The sequence below is a fragment of the Oncorhynchus gorbuscha genome, linkage group LG08, assembly GCF_021184085.1.
Source record: "Oncorhynchus gorbuscha isolate QuinsamMale2020 ecotype Even-year linkage group LG08, OgorEven_v1.0, whole genome shotgun sequence".
NCBI classification, from domain to species: Eukaryota; Metazoa; Chordata; class Actinopteri; order Salmoniformes; family Salmonidae; genus Oncorhynchus; species Oncorhynchus gorbuscha.
In genome coordinates this window covers 15,589,677-15,608,717 of record NC_060180.1, presented here as the reverse complement: position 1 = coordinate 15,608,717, position 19,041 = coordinate 15,589,677, and the positions used below count along the sequence as shown (strand labels likewise).

The window sequence follows — 19,041 nt, the reverse complement described above, 5'->3', positions numbered from 1 at the left end:
GTTTTGTGCGTGTTTGTTATTGTCAAGTTGTCTCGTTTTGGGAATATTGTTTTTGAGTAAAGTAACGGTTATTACTCATCCCTGTGTCCTGTGCCTGACTCTGCCTTACCCGTTTCACATAGACATATGACAATTATTGGTATCATTTGAAAGGAAACACTCTGAATGTTGTGGAAATGTGAATTGAATGTAGGAGAATATAACACAATAGATCTGGTAGAAGATAACACAAGGAAAAAACATGTTTTTTATTTTATTATTGTTGCATCATCTTTCAAATGAATAACAACAGCCAAACATTCAGATAGGATGCTGGGGATAATTCCAATGAAGAACATAAGAAGACAACAATAGTTGAGCAAAGTTTCAGACAGATAACTTCAGGAATGATCGAGCTACGTGACATTGAGCATGAAGTCACCCAGGTGTCCCACACACATGTACCCAAATGTACCTAAGTGGCCGAATTGGTACAGTGATACATTTGGAAGCAAATAACTATATACAAAATACATAAATGCTATTCAAACACCCCCTAAAATAAAAAATAAAGAATAATAAGGGTAACTATTTACACACTTTCAATTTACAATATTGTGAAGACCCTCAGCCCTCTACACAATATTGTGCTGCTGATGCCATGGCCCATAGCAGTCTCTTTCTGCTGTAAAGCAGAGGGTTACTGAACAAGTGGTGCATGTGATGGGTAATTTCCTGTGACAAAGCACACAACGATAACCTCCCTACTGTGCCCTTTTTTCCCTGTGGCACATTCATGCCTGCAGAGATGAATCTGGGCAGGTGAACACCACTGGTTGGAGCAGAAGGGACAGAGGTAGAGGGGACAGAAGGTGCTACAGTGGACTTGCTGTAGCTAGCAAGCTCCTGGATGAGCAGCTCTCTGAAGGCTAGCTGTGAGATGGGGGGCTGTCCACAGCTCTTAGCCATTTCCTTCTGGAGGATGAAGGCATTCACCACAGCAATGTCGATGAAATGATAGAACAATGTCTTGTACCATTTCATTGTCTTGTGGAGAACATTGTAGTAGCCTATCAGCGCGTCTGACAGGTTCACACCTCCCATGCCCTTGTTGTAGTCCTTTACAGCAGCTGGAATGGGGACATTTTTTGTGGCCCATGCCCCAGTAGCGACCTACACGCCAGACGATGTGATCACCACTGAAGGACTTGTGGATAGTTGTGCACATGACCACCTCTCTGGTATCCATTCACTTTACAAAGAGCAGGCCATCTTCACGAATCCATCGCATGGTACCCCGATCAGCCCGCTTAGGCATGTCGTTCACCTTTGTTTTTGGAAAGCCCACTCTGTTGGTCCGAATGGTGCTACAAGCCCACACAACCTGCTTCCTCAGGTCTGTAAACAGGGTAGGGCTTGTGTAGAAGCTGTACACAAACAGTTTGTAGCCCTTCCCCAACAGTTGAAAATCCAATAACTCCATAATGGAGACCCAGGCTGGCTCTTGCAGGCGTCAACGATGTTGGGGTAGAGAGGTTTGATTTTGCAGAGCCTATCAAACCTTGCTGTGCCTCTCTTCTTGTCATTCTCCACATCAACTTCTGGGTCACTGATGTGAAGCGCCCGTGAGATAGTCTGAAACCTTTTACAATACATGACAGTGATGGGGAAAGGCAGTAGATAGAGAGGTGATGTTTTCCAGTAGTCCCTCAGAGTTTTCAACTTCACCAGCCCCATGTAAATGACCAGTGAAAGGTAGCAGAAAAGGTCTGACATGGAAATGGTCTTCCATGCCTCTTTCTTTCCTGCCTGCTTCTTAGCCCCATACTTGTTGGTGTTAGTCACCAGGGAATCAATAACAGACGAGGTGAAAAACAGCTGAAAACGTTGAATACTTTGAGGTCATGTCCAGCTGCGGTCCTGGTGTTTTTTTCGGTCTGAATGTTGGTGGAAGTGGCTCCACATCCTCATCTAATACAGTGTGCCAACGACCTTCTGTAGGTTTCACACTTCCCTCCTCCACTTCTTTGTCAGTGCCTTCACACCTCTAGATGGCCGGGTAGGTGTGGAGCCGGAAACTGCAGGGGTCCGGCTTGATAAACCAGCGTCAGTGGGGGATGGACACCTTGACATTGGGGGCTCATATTCAGAGTGCGTGGCAAAAACAAAAATCAGTAAAATACTTTCACCTATGAGCCCTGTATCAGCATGTAAAATTAACAGATATATATATATATATATATATATATATATATATATATATATATATATATATATATATATATATATATATATATATATTATTTAGAGTACAGGGAACATAATCACTATGGTGAAGTGCTGTTCCATTCTACTCCATTCCATGTTTATATAAAATACATTTAAAAAATATATAATATATACACACACACACACACATACATCCACAATGTATAGCCAATGTTACTTTACACATTTCATTACTGATGATATTTTTTATATATTGCAAATAAAATAAGAAAATCTTTAAAAAATCTCAAATTAATAATATTTGATGTTATTCATTTCAAACAACAGCATTAGCATGACAAGTACTTACCAGTCCAAAATGGCATCCTCTCCAAGCAGAAACATGTCTTCTGCCTGTGAGTCAAAACTATCATCGTTGACTGATTCATCTTTCTGAAGCAACTCTGTCTCGCTTTCCCTATCAATTTAATCTATAATTTGGGTAAAATCTGTATGCCTAGACTTTGTTTTTGCTTTTCCAGATTTATTCGCCACAATTTAAATATAAAAAATCGATGAAAATGCTCTTTACTATGTACTGCTATGTGTAACACTCGTGGCATCGTCAAGTATGATTTGCAATGGCGAATGAACCTCTTTTACGCCTGAGTTTACGACAAAGGCTGGTCTTCGAACGTATAACATTTACATATTGCCTTTTACCTCAGCTCATTGGCTATCTTCCAAGCAAGATTTCAAGATGATCAGTGGTCATTGGGCCAAAATATAGTCATTCGACGAAAGACTGGTCCTATCATTGGTGCGCAATGAGGTCATTGATTGGTGTCTTCAAATCGGTTTGTTTCGGTCAACCAGAGAATTGCAATGAAACCAACCATGACTGGATAAACGTATGTTTAGTGTGTGTAATTACATCAAATGTTTCGTCAAAAGTTGAATGAGACGGAATTCACGACACAAGCGGTTTACAAATGTTTTGTGTTAGGCTATAAAAATGGATTTTATCAAACAAAATGAACATTCACTGTATCGCTGAGATACTTGGCATTGCCACCAGAGGAATATCTTTAAAGGTAAGCAATTTATTTTATTGATATTTCTGATTTTCGTGACGCTAATGCTTGGTTGGAAAATGCTAGTAATACTTTTGTGTGCTGGGTGCTGTCCTCAGATAATCGCATAGTATGCTTTCGCCATAAAGCCTTTTTGAAATCTGACAAAGCGGCTGGATTAACAAGAAATTAAGCTTTTAAATGATGTAACACATGTATTTACATGAATGTTTAATATTACAAATGGTGTATTTAGACTTTTAGCGCTCTGCAATTTCACCGGATGTTGGCCAGGTGGGACGCTACCGTCCCACCTGCCCATAAATTAAGCTACGCCTTGGCATGAAGAAGCTGCAGTTCAAGGTGAAAGACGTCCAATTCCATGGCCAAATTCTCTCGGTCAAAGGCCTGAAGAAGCCAGACCCAGTCAAAGCCAGAGCGATCCTCGTCATGTCAAATCTGTCTGATGCAAATGGAGTGCAGCGTCTCATCAGCTTTGCAAAATATCTTGCAAAGGTCATGCCACACCTATCAGCAGTCTGTGAGCCTCTGCGCTGGTTGCTGGACAAAGACACACCATGGCACTGGCTAACCAAACATGAGGCCATAGTGCAGGAGATTAAATCTTTGGCTTCATCCATGCCAGTTTTGCGGGACTCCAGCCAAAGTGAACTTGGATGCTGCCTTATGCAGGAATCAAATCCAACTTTATTTGTCACGTCCGCCGAATACAACAACCTTACCGTGAAATGCTTACATACAAGCCCTTAACCAACAGTGCAGTTCAAGAAGAGTTCAGGAAATATTTACCAAATAAACTACAGTAAAAAACAATTAAAAGTAACACAACAAAATAACAAGAACATGGCTATATACAGGAAGGCCAGCCCATTGGGTTCGCTTTGAGATCGCTCACCCCCACCTAACATGCACAAATTGAGAAAGAGTGCCTCAGCATAGTCTTCTCCTGCCAGTGCTTCCATCACTACTTATATGTCCGAGAGCTGGTCACCAATGAAACGGACCACAAACCACTCATTGCCATATTCAGTAAACCTCTCCTCAACGCGCTCAAGAGGCTTCAAAACATGCTCATAACTATGCAAAACTACAACCTGAAGGTTGTCTACAAGAAAAGGCCAGAGATGTACATCAGCGACACAATGAGCAGGGCAACAGCACAATATACAGGCAGAGGCACTGCCTATCAGCAGCATGCCATCTGTTCGCTACAGCAGGAACAACAATATGTTCAACAGAGCAATCAAGCAGACTACTTAAACGTAACAGTCACTGAAGTCCATGGCTCTCACATGTTGGCCATACCTGAAAGAGGAGACACCTTTCACAGTGAGAGAATACTGGATCTTTGAAGATGAGATCAGCGTGCAAAATGGCATCTTGTTCAGAGGTCAGAATGTCATTATTCCCAAATCACTAAGTCCAGAGATGCTTACTCGCATACACTCGAGTCACGTTGGAGGTGACGCATGCTACTGCCAGGCACATGAAACATTATACTGACCAAAAATGCAAGCAGAAATGAAAGACTTTGTCAGCAGCTGTACCACATGCAACGAGTACACTCTTAAACAGCAAAAGGGAACCATGATGTCGCCCTAACTGCCCACAAGGGCTTGGCAAATCATCAGCATGGACTTATTCAGCCACAGACAAAAGCACTGTCTTCTCATTTTTGAGCACTACACTGACTTTTGAGAAATTGAACGGCTCCCTGACTTGTCTGCAGAGACAGTCATAAAGTGCTTCAAGGCGCAGTGCAAGGTAAGGCCAGCCTGACAAGGTCATCACGGACAACTGCACAGTTCAAGCGTTTTGCCTCAGAATGGGAGTTTGACCATGTGACCTCCACGCCCAAAGGAAATAGCAAGGCAGAGTCAGCTGTCAAGATTGCAAAAAACCTGTGACGGGGGGCCTTGCGTGACAGCAACGACCCCTGGAAAGCCATCTTACAGTGGGGGAATACACCCACCGAAACATGGACAGAAGCCCAGTGCAACACCTGCTGTCCAGACCTCTGAAGACTACCATCCCCATAGCTAACAAGCTACTTGAGCCATGCGTCATGGTTGGGATCACGGACAAACTGTGGCACAGAAAGCAGCTCACTGAGTGCTTCTACAACCGGACTGCTGGAGACTTACCAGAGCTGGAGGTGGGTGAAACAATAAGGATGAAACCACTGCCGGAGACCACCCAGGACTTTGGAGTCTGGATACATGCCTACAAAGTGTTGCAATCAGGTGGATCTGCACGTAGCAGAGCAGACAACTAATGAGAACATGCCATTCATGCACCTAGATGAGTTGGATCTCAGTCCAGGCCTAAAGGCTAGGGGCACATAATTGAGACAGGAGCCAACTGAAGGTGAGGATTCTAGCACACCAAGCTCTCCAGGTCGTGGCCCTAAACCTACCCCTGTCAGAGCCCATACTTACTCACGGGTGGGTCAACTGTGTAAGCCACCGGACAGGCTTACTCTGTAAGCAAGAGACTGTGGTAACTTGTCCTCTGTTTATATAAAAATATCAAATGTAAAAACAAAGAGGAAAATGACAACTGACGTAAATAGAAAATGTAATGCTTTTTCAATTGTTATGACTTGACTGTTAATAAGAACTTAATGTTGTTCTGATATGTTTGCACTTTCTATTGAAAAGGATGATGTTACGGAGTCTAGTAGATAGGTAATTGATAGCTGGGCTATTCCCTAGACCCCGTATGTAGGGACATGTACAATGCTTGAACTTGACATTTGTGTCTGTCTTTATTATTTTTACCTAACATATCATACTTTAACATGGACCATTGTCATACACCTGTCTCAAAACAGGGGCAGGGGGAAAAAAGACATGTCATCCATGCACTTAAATAGCAAATGGAGGTTCATTGTTTAATGCCAGCCAGGTAGGCTATACTCCTGCTGTAAAGAGAAGCAATTTGCTTAATATTAGGAAAGTTGAGAAATTAATATTGTATGCGTTTAGAAAGCTGATGGAATCCTCCTCTTTTTAATAGAGGCCACCACTCTGTTTTCTCACGCAATTGCATAGACTATAGAAATGTTGCACAACATAAGCTCATGGGCTCTCATGAAGTGTTAGATTAGATTTTCGATGACATTTGCATTGACGTCAGAGTGATTAGAGGGACAATAGAGTGCTGAGTACCAGGCAGTTAGCGTGTTTGGTAAACTACTAATGACCATCATTAGCATCAGAGCTTGAATGAGACTAATTACTGTGACTAAACGGTCAAGTGGAATTTGACTGCCTTCATGACTCATAACTGCTGATGTGACGGTAATATGGTTATCGTAAAAGCCCTTGGCAAACACTAATTTGCTTTAGTCTCTATTTGCTAGAAACAAAATGATGATAGTTGTTTGTAAAGTGAGGTAATATCAGCATAACTTGCCCATTGGAAGATAATGTGGTATAAAATCAGGATAGAATCCGTGAGGTATCCAATCAGACACTCATTTGCTCTGTGTTGAAACTCAGAGACCACAAGATGGCTTTCTCTTGTCCAACTATGAGGTAAGTGATATCTCTCTAGCACACTCTCTCTCTCTCATGACTGAAATTAGTCATTGGTTCACCATCCAGGTCTTAAATATCTCTCTTAGGTATTGTTCATGAAAAAAATGTATACAATTAAAATGTTGTCTTTTTTAACCAGAATGGCTCAGACCTCCTTGAAAATTAGGCTGCAGGGTTTGGAATGCCACTTCACCTGGAAGCTGGACTACAGCAGATCTAAACTAGAAAGCCTCAGAGAAACGATGATAGATATCAGCAACAGAGAGGATGTTCAATATTCCTGGGCGGGTTATCTGTACAACTTCCTGTCTTACCTACACTATGCTCTGGGCTTCACAGAGGACGCTCTTCATTGCCTGAAGAAGGCTGAAGAGGCCATTCGCCAAAGCAGCCAAGATGGCGGGGAGCTAAGTCTGGTGGTCCACTATGGGAACCTGGCTTGGGTGCACTATCACCAAGGGGAGCTAACAGAGAGCCAGACCTATGTGGAGAAGGTGGGGAGACTATTGCGGGACAACCCCTCGCCCTGCCCAGGTGTAGTATGGGGCGAAAGGGCCTGGACTTTGAATAAGTTTGATGTAAGCAAGAGGAAGGCAGCAGTATATTGCTTCGGGATGGCCTTAAAAGAGGACCCTGAGAACAAGGTGCTGCGCTGTGGCTACGCCATGGCATTTAATAAATCTGTTGATAGGAAAGACATTACCCCGAGGCTGCGATCTGAGATGTTGGAGCACCTACGGATTGCTAGAGAATTGGATCCAGAAGATTTGTACATCACAGTGATGTACCTGCAGAGGCTTGCAGAGAGTGGCCAGGTTGAGGAAGCATGTAAACTTGCAAAGGACGTGACAGAGAAGGCTTTGGACTGCTTTGGCGGATTTGGAATCTTGCTAGATTTTTTCAAAGAATACATCTCTCATGATTCAAGCATTGACCTGGCAAGAAGGACCCTGGAGAGACACCCCAATTCACGCCAGCTGAAGAGACATCTTGGGAAGTGTTACAAATGGAAGATTTTCTCTCTGGAAGAGAAAAGGAACCCGATGAGGCATATTCTGATTGAAAATGCAGTCAGCCTTTATGAAGAGGTGGCCGCACTCTACCCCAAATCCCTTGCAGTTAAACTGGAACTGACTGCCATGTACAAAGAATCTGGCAGAGTTGATAGAGCAGATAAGATATTTGAGGCCCTGCTTCTTGAAATAGAAGGAATGGAACCACAGGATTTACAAAAATTCTACAACTGGTATGCCCAGTATTTGTTTTATGCCAAACAAGATGCTTCCAGGTCAATTGATATCCACAAGAAGGCAGTAGAGATTATGCTACCCACTGGCCAATGTGACAGCAGTGTTCGTGTTTTGTTGTCCATTGTCCGTAGTGGAGGAGACAGAGCTGAGGAAATTGTTGACTTTCTGGATGGACTTGATGGAGAAGGTGCTGTCAGCCAGTTCTAGACCTTTTTTTTACAATAAAGGCTTGAATTAACCAGAACTGCCTGCCGAATAAGTCAACTTTGCATCACCTGTTTATGATTGATTAATGTGGAAAATATATTCACTATACCACTAGGACAAATCTAGGACAATATTTTATTCAGTAACAATTTAATACTTTAGTATTAAAAATGTCTGCGCTTAATTTGGCTACAGGGATTTATTTGCATGATCAACAATAATAAAAATAGAAAGTAAAAATTCAAGGCTGATTGTAAATCCTATAAATATGTAGACCTAACATGACAAACATCTGTCTCAAATCCACAGTTTCAATTGTATCTGTAAAGGTTTGCTGCACACTAATGTAGTGTAGACAAACTAATATTTTGTTCTTCAATATTGCATTATAGAGTAGAGAGGCCCTGTTTAGCCTTACAGACTGTCTATCCAGATAGGATCTTATTGCTTTAAAAAAAAAATTGCGGACCTGGCACAATAGATTCTGTTTCTGGTAAATGTATTTAATGTCTAATATTGTACTGTTTAATATCTTGAAAGTTATTGTGAAAATAAAGGTATTCTGTTCTATTCTATTAAGAGATAATTAATTAAAGAAATACAGTAACAGCAAACAACAAGTCATTTTATAATTATAAACCACTATCACAGTAGGTTACTAAAATGTCTTAATGCATAGCTGTGGATATCCAGTTGAAATTGTACGACTACATACATTGACTATTATCAGCTATGGTCTGAGTTTGATTGGTTATAAGGTCATGGATACGGTACAAGGTCAGGGTCAGCGTACACAGTCAGAGACAGAGAACACCACAATATAGCACAGAATGTTTCAACGGGAAGCAATGGGGGAATGAAGGGTGACAAGTATCAATAGACATTACAATACATCCATCACCTTCTCTGAAGTTGTTCCAGAAATCACAGTATCATTGCTGCTGTGAAATATTGGTCAATCTATTTTCCTGGTCTGGTCAAGTAGTCAGGTAAAACTCTTGGCCTTAAAGATTCTCATTCCAAGATTATGTGAACCCTGGGGTCGTTTATTTACATGATGTCCTGTACTCTTAGATCATTTATCTTCTTTCTCTATTTGGTTATCTCTCCCCTAAACTAATGTAGCAGGCCTAACAGAAAGGCCTGAAACTAGATTCCCCCAATATTCTGGTCTTGACAAAAATAAAATAAAACTTGCAGGGTTCTCTTCTGCACTGTTCCACCAATCCAGTAAATGTGGACTTAAAATGGAGTGTCGCTTTGTTAACGTCCAAAAGCGTATTCGACCTCACAGGCTCTCTTTCCATTTCTCCTGAAAACGGGAACATCTGTTTAGAGGACTCGGCAGAAGCACAAATTATCCATTATATTTACAGAGAGAAATATTAATGGCATATTTTTCTAGGCACGCTCACTCCGGCATGGCTTGTTGGACTAAGCCTATGTGGAAACTAATGGTGTTTTTGGATAAACTCTGAAAATAAGGTCTGTAGTAAACACAGGTTTAGGAGATCTTATGCGTTTTGTTCTATGAGATAATCTATCAGCTAACTTCCCTTTGTGAATGTTTAAGCATTTATATGATTTAAAAAGCACATAAAGGCTTCATAATTCATAAAGGTCATGTTAACTGACATAATCTCACAGAACAAAACGTAAAAGAACTCCTAAACTTGTGTTAACCTCAGTGTAATGTTCGTCATCTTCCTCTGATGAGGAGTAAGATAGATCGGACCAATTTGCAGCGTGGTAAGTGTCCATTTTAATTAGTAAAAACTGACCAGGGCAGTAACCACCTACTGACAGGCGGGAGACTCCGGCAGCGCTGGAGTGAAGGACAATTCCGGCAGCGCCGGACAAGCGGGAGGCTCGGGCAGCGCCGGACAAGCGGGAGACTCCGGCAGCGCCGGACAGGCGGGAAACTCCGGCAGCTCCGGAGTGAAGGGCGATTCCAGAAGCTCCTAGCTGACTGACGGCTCTGGCAGCTCCTGGCTGACTGACGGCTCTGGCAGCTGACGGCTCTGGCAGCTCCTGGCTGACTGACGGCTCTGGACAGACTGGCGGCTCTGGCAGCTCAGGACGCACTGGCGGCTCTGGCAGCTCAGGATGGACGGGAGACTCTGGCAGCTCAGGACGGACGGGAGACTCTGGCAGCTCAGGACGGACGGGAGACTCTGTCAGCTTAGGACGGACGGGAGACTCTGGCAGCTCAGGACGGACGGGAGACTCTGGCAGCTCAGGACGGACGGGAGACTCTGGCAGCTCAGGACGGACGGGAGACTCTGGCAGCTCAGGACAGATGGGAGACTCTGGCAGCTCAGGACAGACAGGAGACTCTAGCAGCGCTGGAGAGGAGGAAGGCTCTGACAGCACTGGACAGGCGGGAGCACCTGTAGGGAAAAGACGGAGAGACAGCCTGGTGCGGGGGGCTGCCACCAGAGGGCTGGTACGTGGAGATGGCACCAGCTAGATCGGACCGCGAAAGCGCACAGGAGGTCTCGAGCACTGAGCCTGCCCAACCTTACCTGGTTGAATGCTCCCCGTAGCCAGACCAGTGCGGCGAGGTGAAATACTCCAGATATAACAGACTGACCCCAGCCCTCCGACACATAAACTACTGCAGCATAAACACTGGAGGCTGAGACAGGAGGGGTCAGGAGACACTGTGGCCCCATCCGATGATACCCCCAGACAGGGCCAAACAGGCAGGATATAACCACACAAACTATGCCATAGCACAGGCCACACACCACTAGAGGGATATCTTCAACCACCAACTTACCATCCTGAGACAAGGCCAAGTATAGCCCACAAAGATCTCCGCCACGGCACAACCCAAGGGGGGACGCAAACCCAGACAGGAAGACCATGTCAGTGACTCAACACACTCAAGTGACGCACCCCTTCTAGGGACGGCATGGAAGAGCACCAGTAAGCCAGTTACTCAGCCCCTGTAATAGGGTTAGAGGCAGAGAATCTCAGTGGAGAGAGGGGAACCGGCCAGGCAGAGTTAGAAAGGGCGGTTTGTTGCTCCTGTACCTTTCCGTTCACCTTCACACTCCTGGGCCAGACTACACTCAATCACAGGACCTACTGAAGAGATGAGTCTTCAATAAAAACTTAAAGGTTGAGACCGAGTCTGCGTCTCTCACATGGGTAGGCAGACCATTCCATAAAAATGGATCTCTATAGGAGAAAGCCCTGCTTCCAGCTGTTTGCTTAGAAATTATAGGGACAATTAGGAGGCTTGCATCTTGTGACTGTAGCATATGTGTAGGTATGTTTGGCAGGACCAAATCGGAAAGATAGGTAGGAGCAAGCCCATATAATGCTTTGTGGGTTAGCAGTAAAACCTTGAAATCAGCCCTTGCCTTAACAGGAAGCCAGTGTCGGGAGGCTAGCACTGGTGTAATATGATCACATTTTTTGGTTCTAGTCAGGATTCTAGCAGCCATATTTAGCACTAACTGAAGTTTATTTAGTGCTTTATCCGGGTAGGCAGAAAGTAGAGCATTGCAGTAGTCTAACCTAGAAGTAACAAAAGCATGGATGAATTTTTCTGCATCATTTTTGGACAGAAAATGTCTGATTTTTGCAATATTACGTAGTTGGAAAAAAGCTGTCCTTGAAACAGTCTTGATATTTTCATCAAAAGAGAGATCAGGGTCCAGAGTAATGCCGAGGTTCTTACATTTACATTTAAGTCATTTAGCAGACGCTCTTATTCTTCACAGTTTTATTTGAGACGACTGTACAACCATCAAGATTATTTGTCAGATTCAACAGAATATCTCTTTGTTTCTTGGGACCTAGAACAAGCATCTCTGTTTTGTCCGAGTTTAAAAGTAGAAAGTTTGCAGCCATCCACTTCCTTATGTCTGAAACAGAGGCTTCCAGCAAGGGCAATTTTGGGGCTCCACCATGTTTCATTGAGATGTCAAAAACAGCTGTGTGTCATCCGCATAACAGTGAAAGTTAACATTATGTTTTCGAATAATATCTCCAAGAGATAAAGTATATAGTGAAAACAATAGTGGTCCTAAAACAGAACCTTGAGGAACACCAAAATGTACAGTTGATTTGTCAGAGGACAAACCATCCACAGAGACAAACTGATATCTTTCTGACAGATAAGATCTAAACCAGGCCAGAACTTGTCCGTGTAAACCAATTTGGGTTTCCAATCTCTCCAAAATAATGTGGTGATCGATAGTATCAAAAGCAGCACTAAGGTCTTGGAGCACGAGGACAGATGCAGAGCTTCGGTCTGACGACATTAAAAGGTAATTTACCACCTTCACAAATGCAGTCTCAGTGCTATGATGGGGTCTAAAACCAGACTGAAGTAATTTGTATACATTGTTTTTCTTCAGGAAGGCAGTGAGTTGCTGCACGACAGATTTTTCAATTTTTTTTGAGAGGAATGGGAGATTTGATATAGGCCAGTAGTTTTTTTAATTTAATTTTTGTCCTTTTTCAAGAGAGGCTTTATTACTGCCACTTCTAGTGAGTTTGGTACACATCCGGTGGATAGAGAGCCGTTTATTATGTTCAACATAGGAGAGCCAACACAGGAAGCAGCTCTTTCAGTAATTTAGTTGGAATAGGGTCCAGTATGCAGCTTGAAGGTTTAGAGGCCATGATTATTTTCATCATTGTGTCAAGAGATATAGTACTAAAACACTTGAGTGTCTCTCTTGATCCTAGGTCTTGGCAGAGTGCAGACTCAGGACATCTGAGCTTTTGAGTAATACGCAGATTTAAAGAGGAGTCCGTAATTTGCTTTCTATTGATCATGATCTTTTCCTCAAAGAAGTTCATGAATTTATCATTTACATTTACATTTAAGTCATTTAGCAGACACTCTTATCCAGAGCGACTTACAAATTGGTGCATTCACCTTATGACATCCAGTGGAACAGTCACTTTACAATAGTGCATATATATATAGTACAGGGAGCATAAGGTTGAATATATTATTATAGACCTGCTAGATCTACTGTCTCATTTATATTATGACAGACCAGCTAGATCTGTCTTTATTATATTTACAACAGACCAGCTGTTGTACGTAACATGTGGCTGAAGTGAATGCTTTTTAGTTAGCTTTGCGACAGTATCAAAAATAAATGTAGGATTGTTCTTATTTTCCTCAATTAAGTTGGAAAAATAGGATGATCGAGCAGCAGTGAGGGCTCTTCGATACTGCACGGTACTGTCTTTCCAAGCTGGTCAGAAGACTTCCAGTTTGGTGTGGCGCCATTTCGTTCCAATTTTCTGGAAGCTTGCTTCAGAGCTCAGATGTTATCTGTAGGGGTGTGACTGCATCTAGGGTTTTGCGCAAGGTTAAATTGAGTTCCTCAGTTTGGTGGTTAACTGATGTTTGTCCTCTGACGTCCTTGCGTAGGCAGAGGGAGTCTGGAAGGGCATCAAGGAATCTTTGGGTTGTCTGAGAATTTATAGCACAGACTTTTGATGATCCTTGGTTGGAGTCTGAGCAGATTATTTGTTGCGATTGCAAATGTAATAAAATCGTGGTCCGATAGTCTAGGATTATGTGGAAAAACATTAAGATCCACAACATTTATTCCATGGGACAAAACTTGGTCCAGAGTATGACTGTGGCACTGAGTAGGTCCGGAGACATGTTGGACAAAACCCACTGAGTCAATGATGGCTCCGAAAGCCTTTTGGAGTGGGTCTGTGGACTTTTCCATGTGAATATTAAAGTCACCAAAAATTACAATATTATCTGCTATGACTGCAAGGTCCGATAGGAGTTTAGGGACCTCAGTGAGGAACCCTGTATATGGCCCTGGAGGCCTGTAAACAGTTGCTATAAAAAGTGATTGAGTAGGCTGCATAGATTTCATGACTGGAAGCTCAAAAGACGAAAACAATGTTTTTTTGTAGATTGAAATTTGCTATCGTAAATGTCAGCAACACCTCCGCCTTTGCGGGATGCGCGGGGGATATGTTCACTAGTGTAACCAGGAGGTGAGGCCGCATTTATAAATCCTCTTAGGGAGGCTGCGAATTTTCGCAGCTTTTTGTTAAAAATCGCGCAACAATTCAGCGCTCTGCTACTCATGCCAGGAATATAGTATATGCATATGATTAGTATGTGTGGATAGAAAACACTCAGACGGCTGTGACTATAACAGAACGTGCGTTTCATCGAAAAGTGCAGGAAAATCTGATCACTGAAAATGGAAAAATATATCCATTCGCCACTTCAACCAATTGTTAAAGGTGACCCAGATTAAATGAGGCCGAGGTTGCAATACCTACAGCTTCCACACGATGTCAACAGTCTTGTCATTTGCCTAGGCTTTGTTTATTGGTCAAACGAAGAAGAGACAGCCCATTTCTTCAGGTATCCGACCGGATATTTTGGTTGAGATTTACCCGGACATTATTTCCAGACGGACAGCTATAGAATATACATCGCCTCGTGATCAATTTGATCGCTTATTAACATTTACTAATACCTAAAGTTGCATTATGAAGTGGCGAAGTGTTTTTTGGAAGTTTATCGTCAACTTTTTTAATTAAAAAAATGACGTTACGTTAGAAAACGCTATTTTTTTCGTTGTTCACACAGTCTTCATAGATCGATATCTAGGCTATATATGGACCGATTTAATCGGAAAAAAAGACCCAATAGTGATTATGGGACATCTAGGAGTGCCAACAAAGAAGATGGTCAAAAGTAATGAATGTTTTATATTTTATTTGTGCGGTTTGTGTAGCGCCGACTATGCTAATTATTTTGTTTACGTCCCCTGCGGGTCTTTTGGTGTGTTACATGCTATCAGATAATAGCTTCTCATGCTTTCGGCGAAAAGCATTTTACAAATCTGACTTGGTGGATAGATTCACAACGAGTGTAGCTTTAATTCACTACCTTGAATGTGTATTTTAATGAAAGTTTAATGACAGTTTGAGTTTTATCAAAAACCGCTGAGTGATGTTCCTGCCAGGGAACTGTATTCTGCTACATCCTTAAGAAGTTCATCAGGCTTAAGCCATGTTTCAGTCATGCTAATCACATCAAGATTATGATCATTGATTAGTTCATTGACTATAACTGCCTTGGAAGTGAGGGATCTAACATTAAGTAGCCCTATTTTGAGATGTGAGATATCACAATCTCTTTCAATAATGGCAGGAATGGAGGAGATCTTTATTCTAGTGAGATTGCTAAGGCGAACACCGCCATGTTTAGTTTTGGCCAACCTATGTCGAGGCACAGACACGGTCTCAATGGGGATAGCTGAGCTGACTACACTGACTGTGCTAGTGGCAGACTCCGCTAAGCTGGCAGGCTGGCTAACAGCCTGCTGCCTGGCATGCACCCTATTTCATTGTGGAGCAAGGGGAGTTAGAGCCCTGTCGATGTTCGTAGATAAGATAAGATTACCCCTCCAGCTAGGATGGAGTCAGCCACTCCTCAACAGGCCAGGCTTGGTCCTGTTTGTGGGTGAGTCCCAGAAAGAGGGTCAAATATCTACAAATTCTATATTTTGGGAGGGGCAGAAAACCGCTTCAACCAGCGATTGAGTTGTGAGACTGCTGTAGAGCTCATCACTCCCCCTAACTGGGAGGGGTCCAGAGACAATTACTCGATGCAGACACATCTTTCTAGCTGATTTACACGCTGAAGCTATGTTGCGCTTGGTGACCTCTGACGTTGGTGCCGATGTGGATAACAATATCCCTATACTCTCTACACTCACCAGTTTTAGCTTTAGCTAGCACCATCTTCAGATTAGCCTTAACGTCAGTAGCCCTGCCCAGTGGTAAACAGTGTATGATCGCTGGATGATTCGTTTTAAGTCTAATACTGCGGGTAATGGAGTCGCCAATGACTAGGGTTTTCAATTTATCAGAGCTAATGGTGGGAGGCTTCGGCGTCTCAGACCCCGTAACGTGAGGAGAAGAGACCAGAGAAGGCTCGGCCTTTGACCCCGACTCGCTGCTTAATGGGGAGAATGGGTTGAAAGTTTCTGTAGGCTGAATGAGTGACACAGGTTGAGCATTTCTACAGCATTTCCCTCCAGAAGCCATGAGAAAGTTGTCCGGCTAAGGGGACCATACGAGGGGATTTCTACTACTATCTGTACTTACTGGTGGCACAGACGCTGTTTCATCCTTTCCTACACTGAAATTACCCTTGCCTAAGGATTGCGTCTGAAGCTGGGCTTGCAGCACAGCTATCCTCGCCGTAAGGCGATCTTTCTCCTGTATATTATGAGTACAGTGACTGCAATTAGAAGGCATCGTGTCACTGTTACTACTTAGCTTCGGGTGGTGGAGGTCCTGACGAACCCTGTCCAGATAAAGTGTCCGGGGTGAAAAAGTTGAATGAAAAAAAGCTGGGTGAGGGAAAAACAAAAAGATATACACGGTAATTCAAATGTAAAAACCTTAAAGTTGTCAGGTAGCAAAGTAAGGTTAGCAACAAAACGCAAAAAAAAAAGTTGAGTGAGCAGCACATAAACAAGTCTGCAAGTTGTGACCGGAAATAAGAGATTATATTTATGTGAGTTTTGAAAATGAGACTAAAACAAGATTAAAACAATACAGCAATAACAATTTACTTAAAAATATTTAATACTTAAATGTTGACTTATATCAATTATAAGCAATATAGACATCATACATGGTTAATATTTGCCATTTACCTCTGCTAGATCACATTTATCAAGAAAAGCTCTATTCATAAAATAAAAAAATAAAAAGATTTTGTCAACAAAAATCTATTATAATCAACACATGGGTAGAATAAATGATGTTGATCTGGAACAAATATAAATGAAATAAGGTTTTCATAACTATTGATGTTTGTTGCTTCGAACTGAACAAATTGGAAGAACAAATGCTACATACAGTGGGGCAAAAAAGTACTTAGTCAGCCACCAATTATGCAAGTTCTCCCACTTAAAAAGATGAGAGAGGCCTGTAATTTTCATCATAGGTACACTTCAACTATGACAGACAAAATGAGAAATAAAATCCAGAAAATCACATTGTAGGATTTTAAATGAATTTATTTGCAAATTATGGTGGAAAATAAGTATTTGGTCAATAACAAAAGTTTATCTCAAGACTTTGTGATATACTCTTTGTTGGCAATGACAGAGGTCAAAGGTTTTCTGTAAGTCTTCACAAGGTTTTCACACACTGTTGCTGGTATTTTGGCCCATTCTTCCATGCAGATCTCCTCTAGAGCAGTGATGTTTTGGGGCTGTTGCTGGGCAACACGGACTTTGATGAAAATTACAGGCCTCTCCCATATTTTTAAGTCGGAGAACTTGCACAAGTGGTGGCTGACTAAATACTTTTTTGCCCCACTGTACAGTATTTTAGGGAAATTATAAATTGAGCCCCATTGAACACAAATTAAGGCCGGTCTATACACCACATGAGGGACATAGTTTTACTGTGCGTGTGTGTTGCAAAGCATTTCTTGCACTTGATGCATGTGTACTGTGTCTTTCTGTCTTTCTTGGGTCCACACACATCGCAGCGCTTCTTCTTGTTGCTACTGGCTGCAATCTAGTATGATGAAAACACTTAGTATAGGAATTTTACGAACATCTCACTCACTCAGTCACATATATAGCTGCAGCAGGCCAAGGTAGGAGAGTCAGACACACACATGCATCATCACTCACACTTGTGTGAATTGTCGGTTCTGTGGGTCATGCGGATGGGGCACAAGCATCCTCCTCCTGAATCCTCTTCACGATGGATTTGTCAAGATGACAAACACGTTGTACGCCAAAATGTCCAAGTGCCCAGCGTAGGGTTCTTCTTTTGCAGCTGTAGCCAGTCACCGGCTTATCTAAAAATTGTCCACCGCTCCTTTTATGGCATTGTAATAATTCAGTTTTTTTCTGGTCATCCCTATTCAGCGTACTCATGAGTACCACATTTTTGCCATTCTTTGGCACGCAGGAAAATAGGGACGTGTCGGTCGTTAACACAAACTTAGAGGAATTGATAGGCCTGTTCCGTGTATTCAACAGCTGAGGTGGGAGCTCTGGCTGGGGTAGAGTGTGGGAAAATACTGCATTTTTTACAATGTTTCGAAATAATGTATTGTAATACCATTGTGCAAGTTCCCGCAGGATATTGTGTAGTTTCACACACTACAAAGGGTAAAGAGTATGAGAAAAGCGGGAGACAGGCAGACTGGCAGCGAGACAGACAGGTGCTTGGTGCTATGTTGAAACAGCCAGCCCAGGGAGGAGGGAGACACACACACTTTTCCACACTTTTATTACCCTCGGGTCCAGGAAGACCTGAACACCACATAGGTAATATAAATGTGTAGGGGGGTTCACAGTGTGCACTCAATGAAAATGTGTTATTTTACATGTTCTTCACAGAAAATTAGCCAGTCTTAAGTTGAAAAAATAATTAATTGTATAAGTTTTAATTTAGTAAACATTGAAAATGGGTCCCACAGGCCTGAACACCACACAAGGGTTAAATAGATTTGAGATTTTTGTCATGGAGGTCATGGAAGATGAGCAGTTGTGGTTACTCTGAGTCTCTAAGTGACAAACGAACACGTTGCACACTTGTATAGAAACATTACAAGGCAAACACTCCTTGTGCACATGTTTTGTCAAATTAAATTAATACCAAGGTAACATTATTTTCTTTACTAAAGTCACAGATAGAACAAGGAGCTAGTTATAGTGTTAGTTATTATAAATATACTTGGCAATGATACGTTCTCCTCTTTGT

General features: G+C 42.4%; 1 protein-coding gene across 1 annotated transcript; it reads left to right on the top strand.

The window, feature by feature from the left end:
- Positions 1 to 6,764: 6,764 nt before the first annotated feature.
- Positions 6,765 to 8,831, top strand: LOC124040760 (interferon-induced protein with tetratricopeptide repeats 1-like). The gene is made up of 2 exons (XM_046357849.1): positions 6,765 to 6,820; positions 6,963 to 8,831. The coding sequence occupies exons 1-2, from the start codon at positions 6,795 to 6,797 to the stop codon at positions 8,278 to 8,280; spliced, it is 1,344 nt and encodes a 447-aa protein (XP_046213805.1). The 5' UTR covers positions 6,765 to 6,794; the 3' UTR covers positions 8,281 to 8,831.
- Positions 8,832 to 19,041: the final 10,210 nt, after the last annotated feature.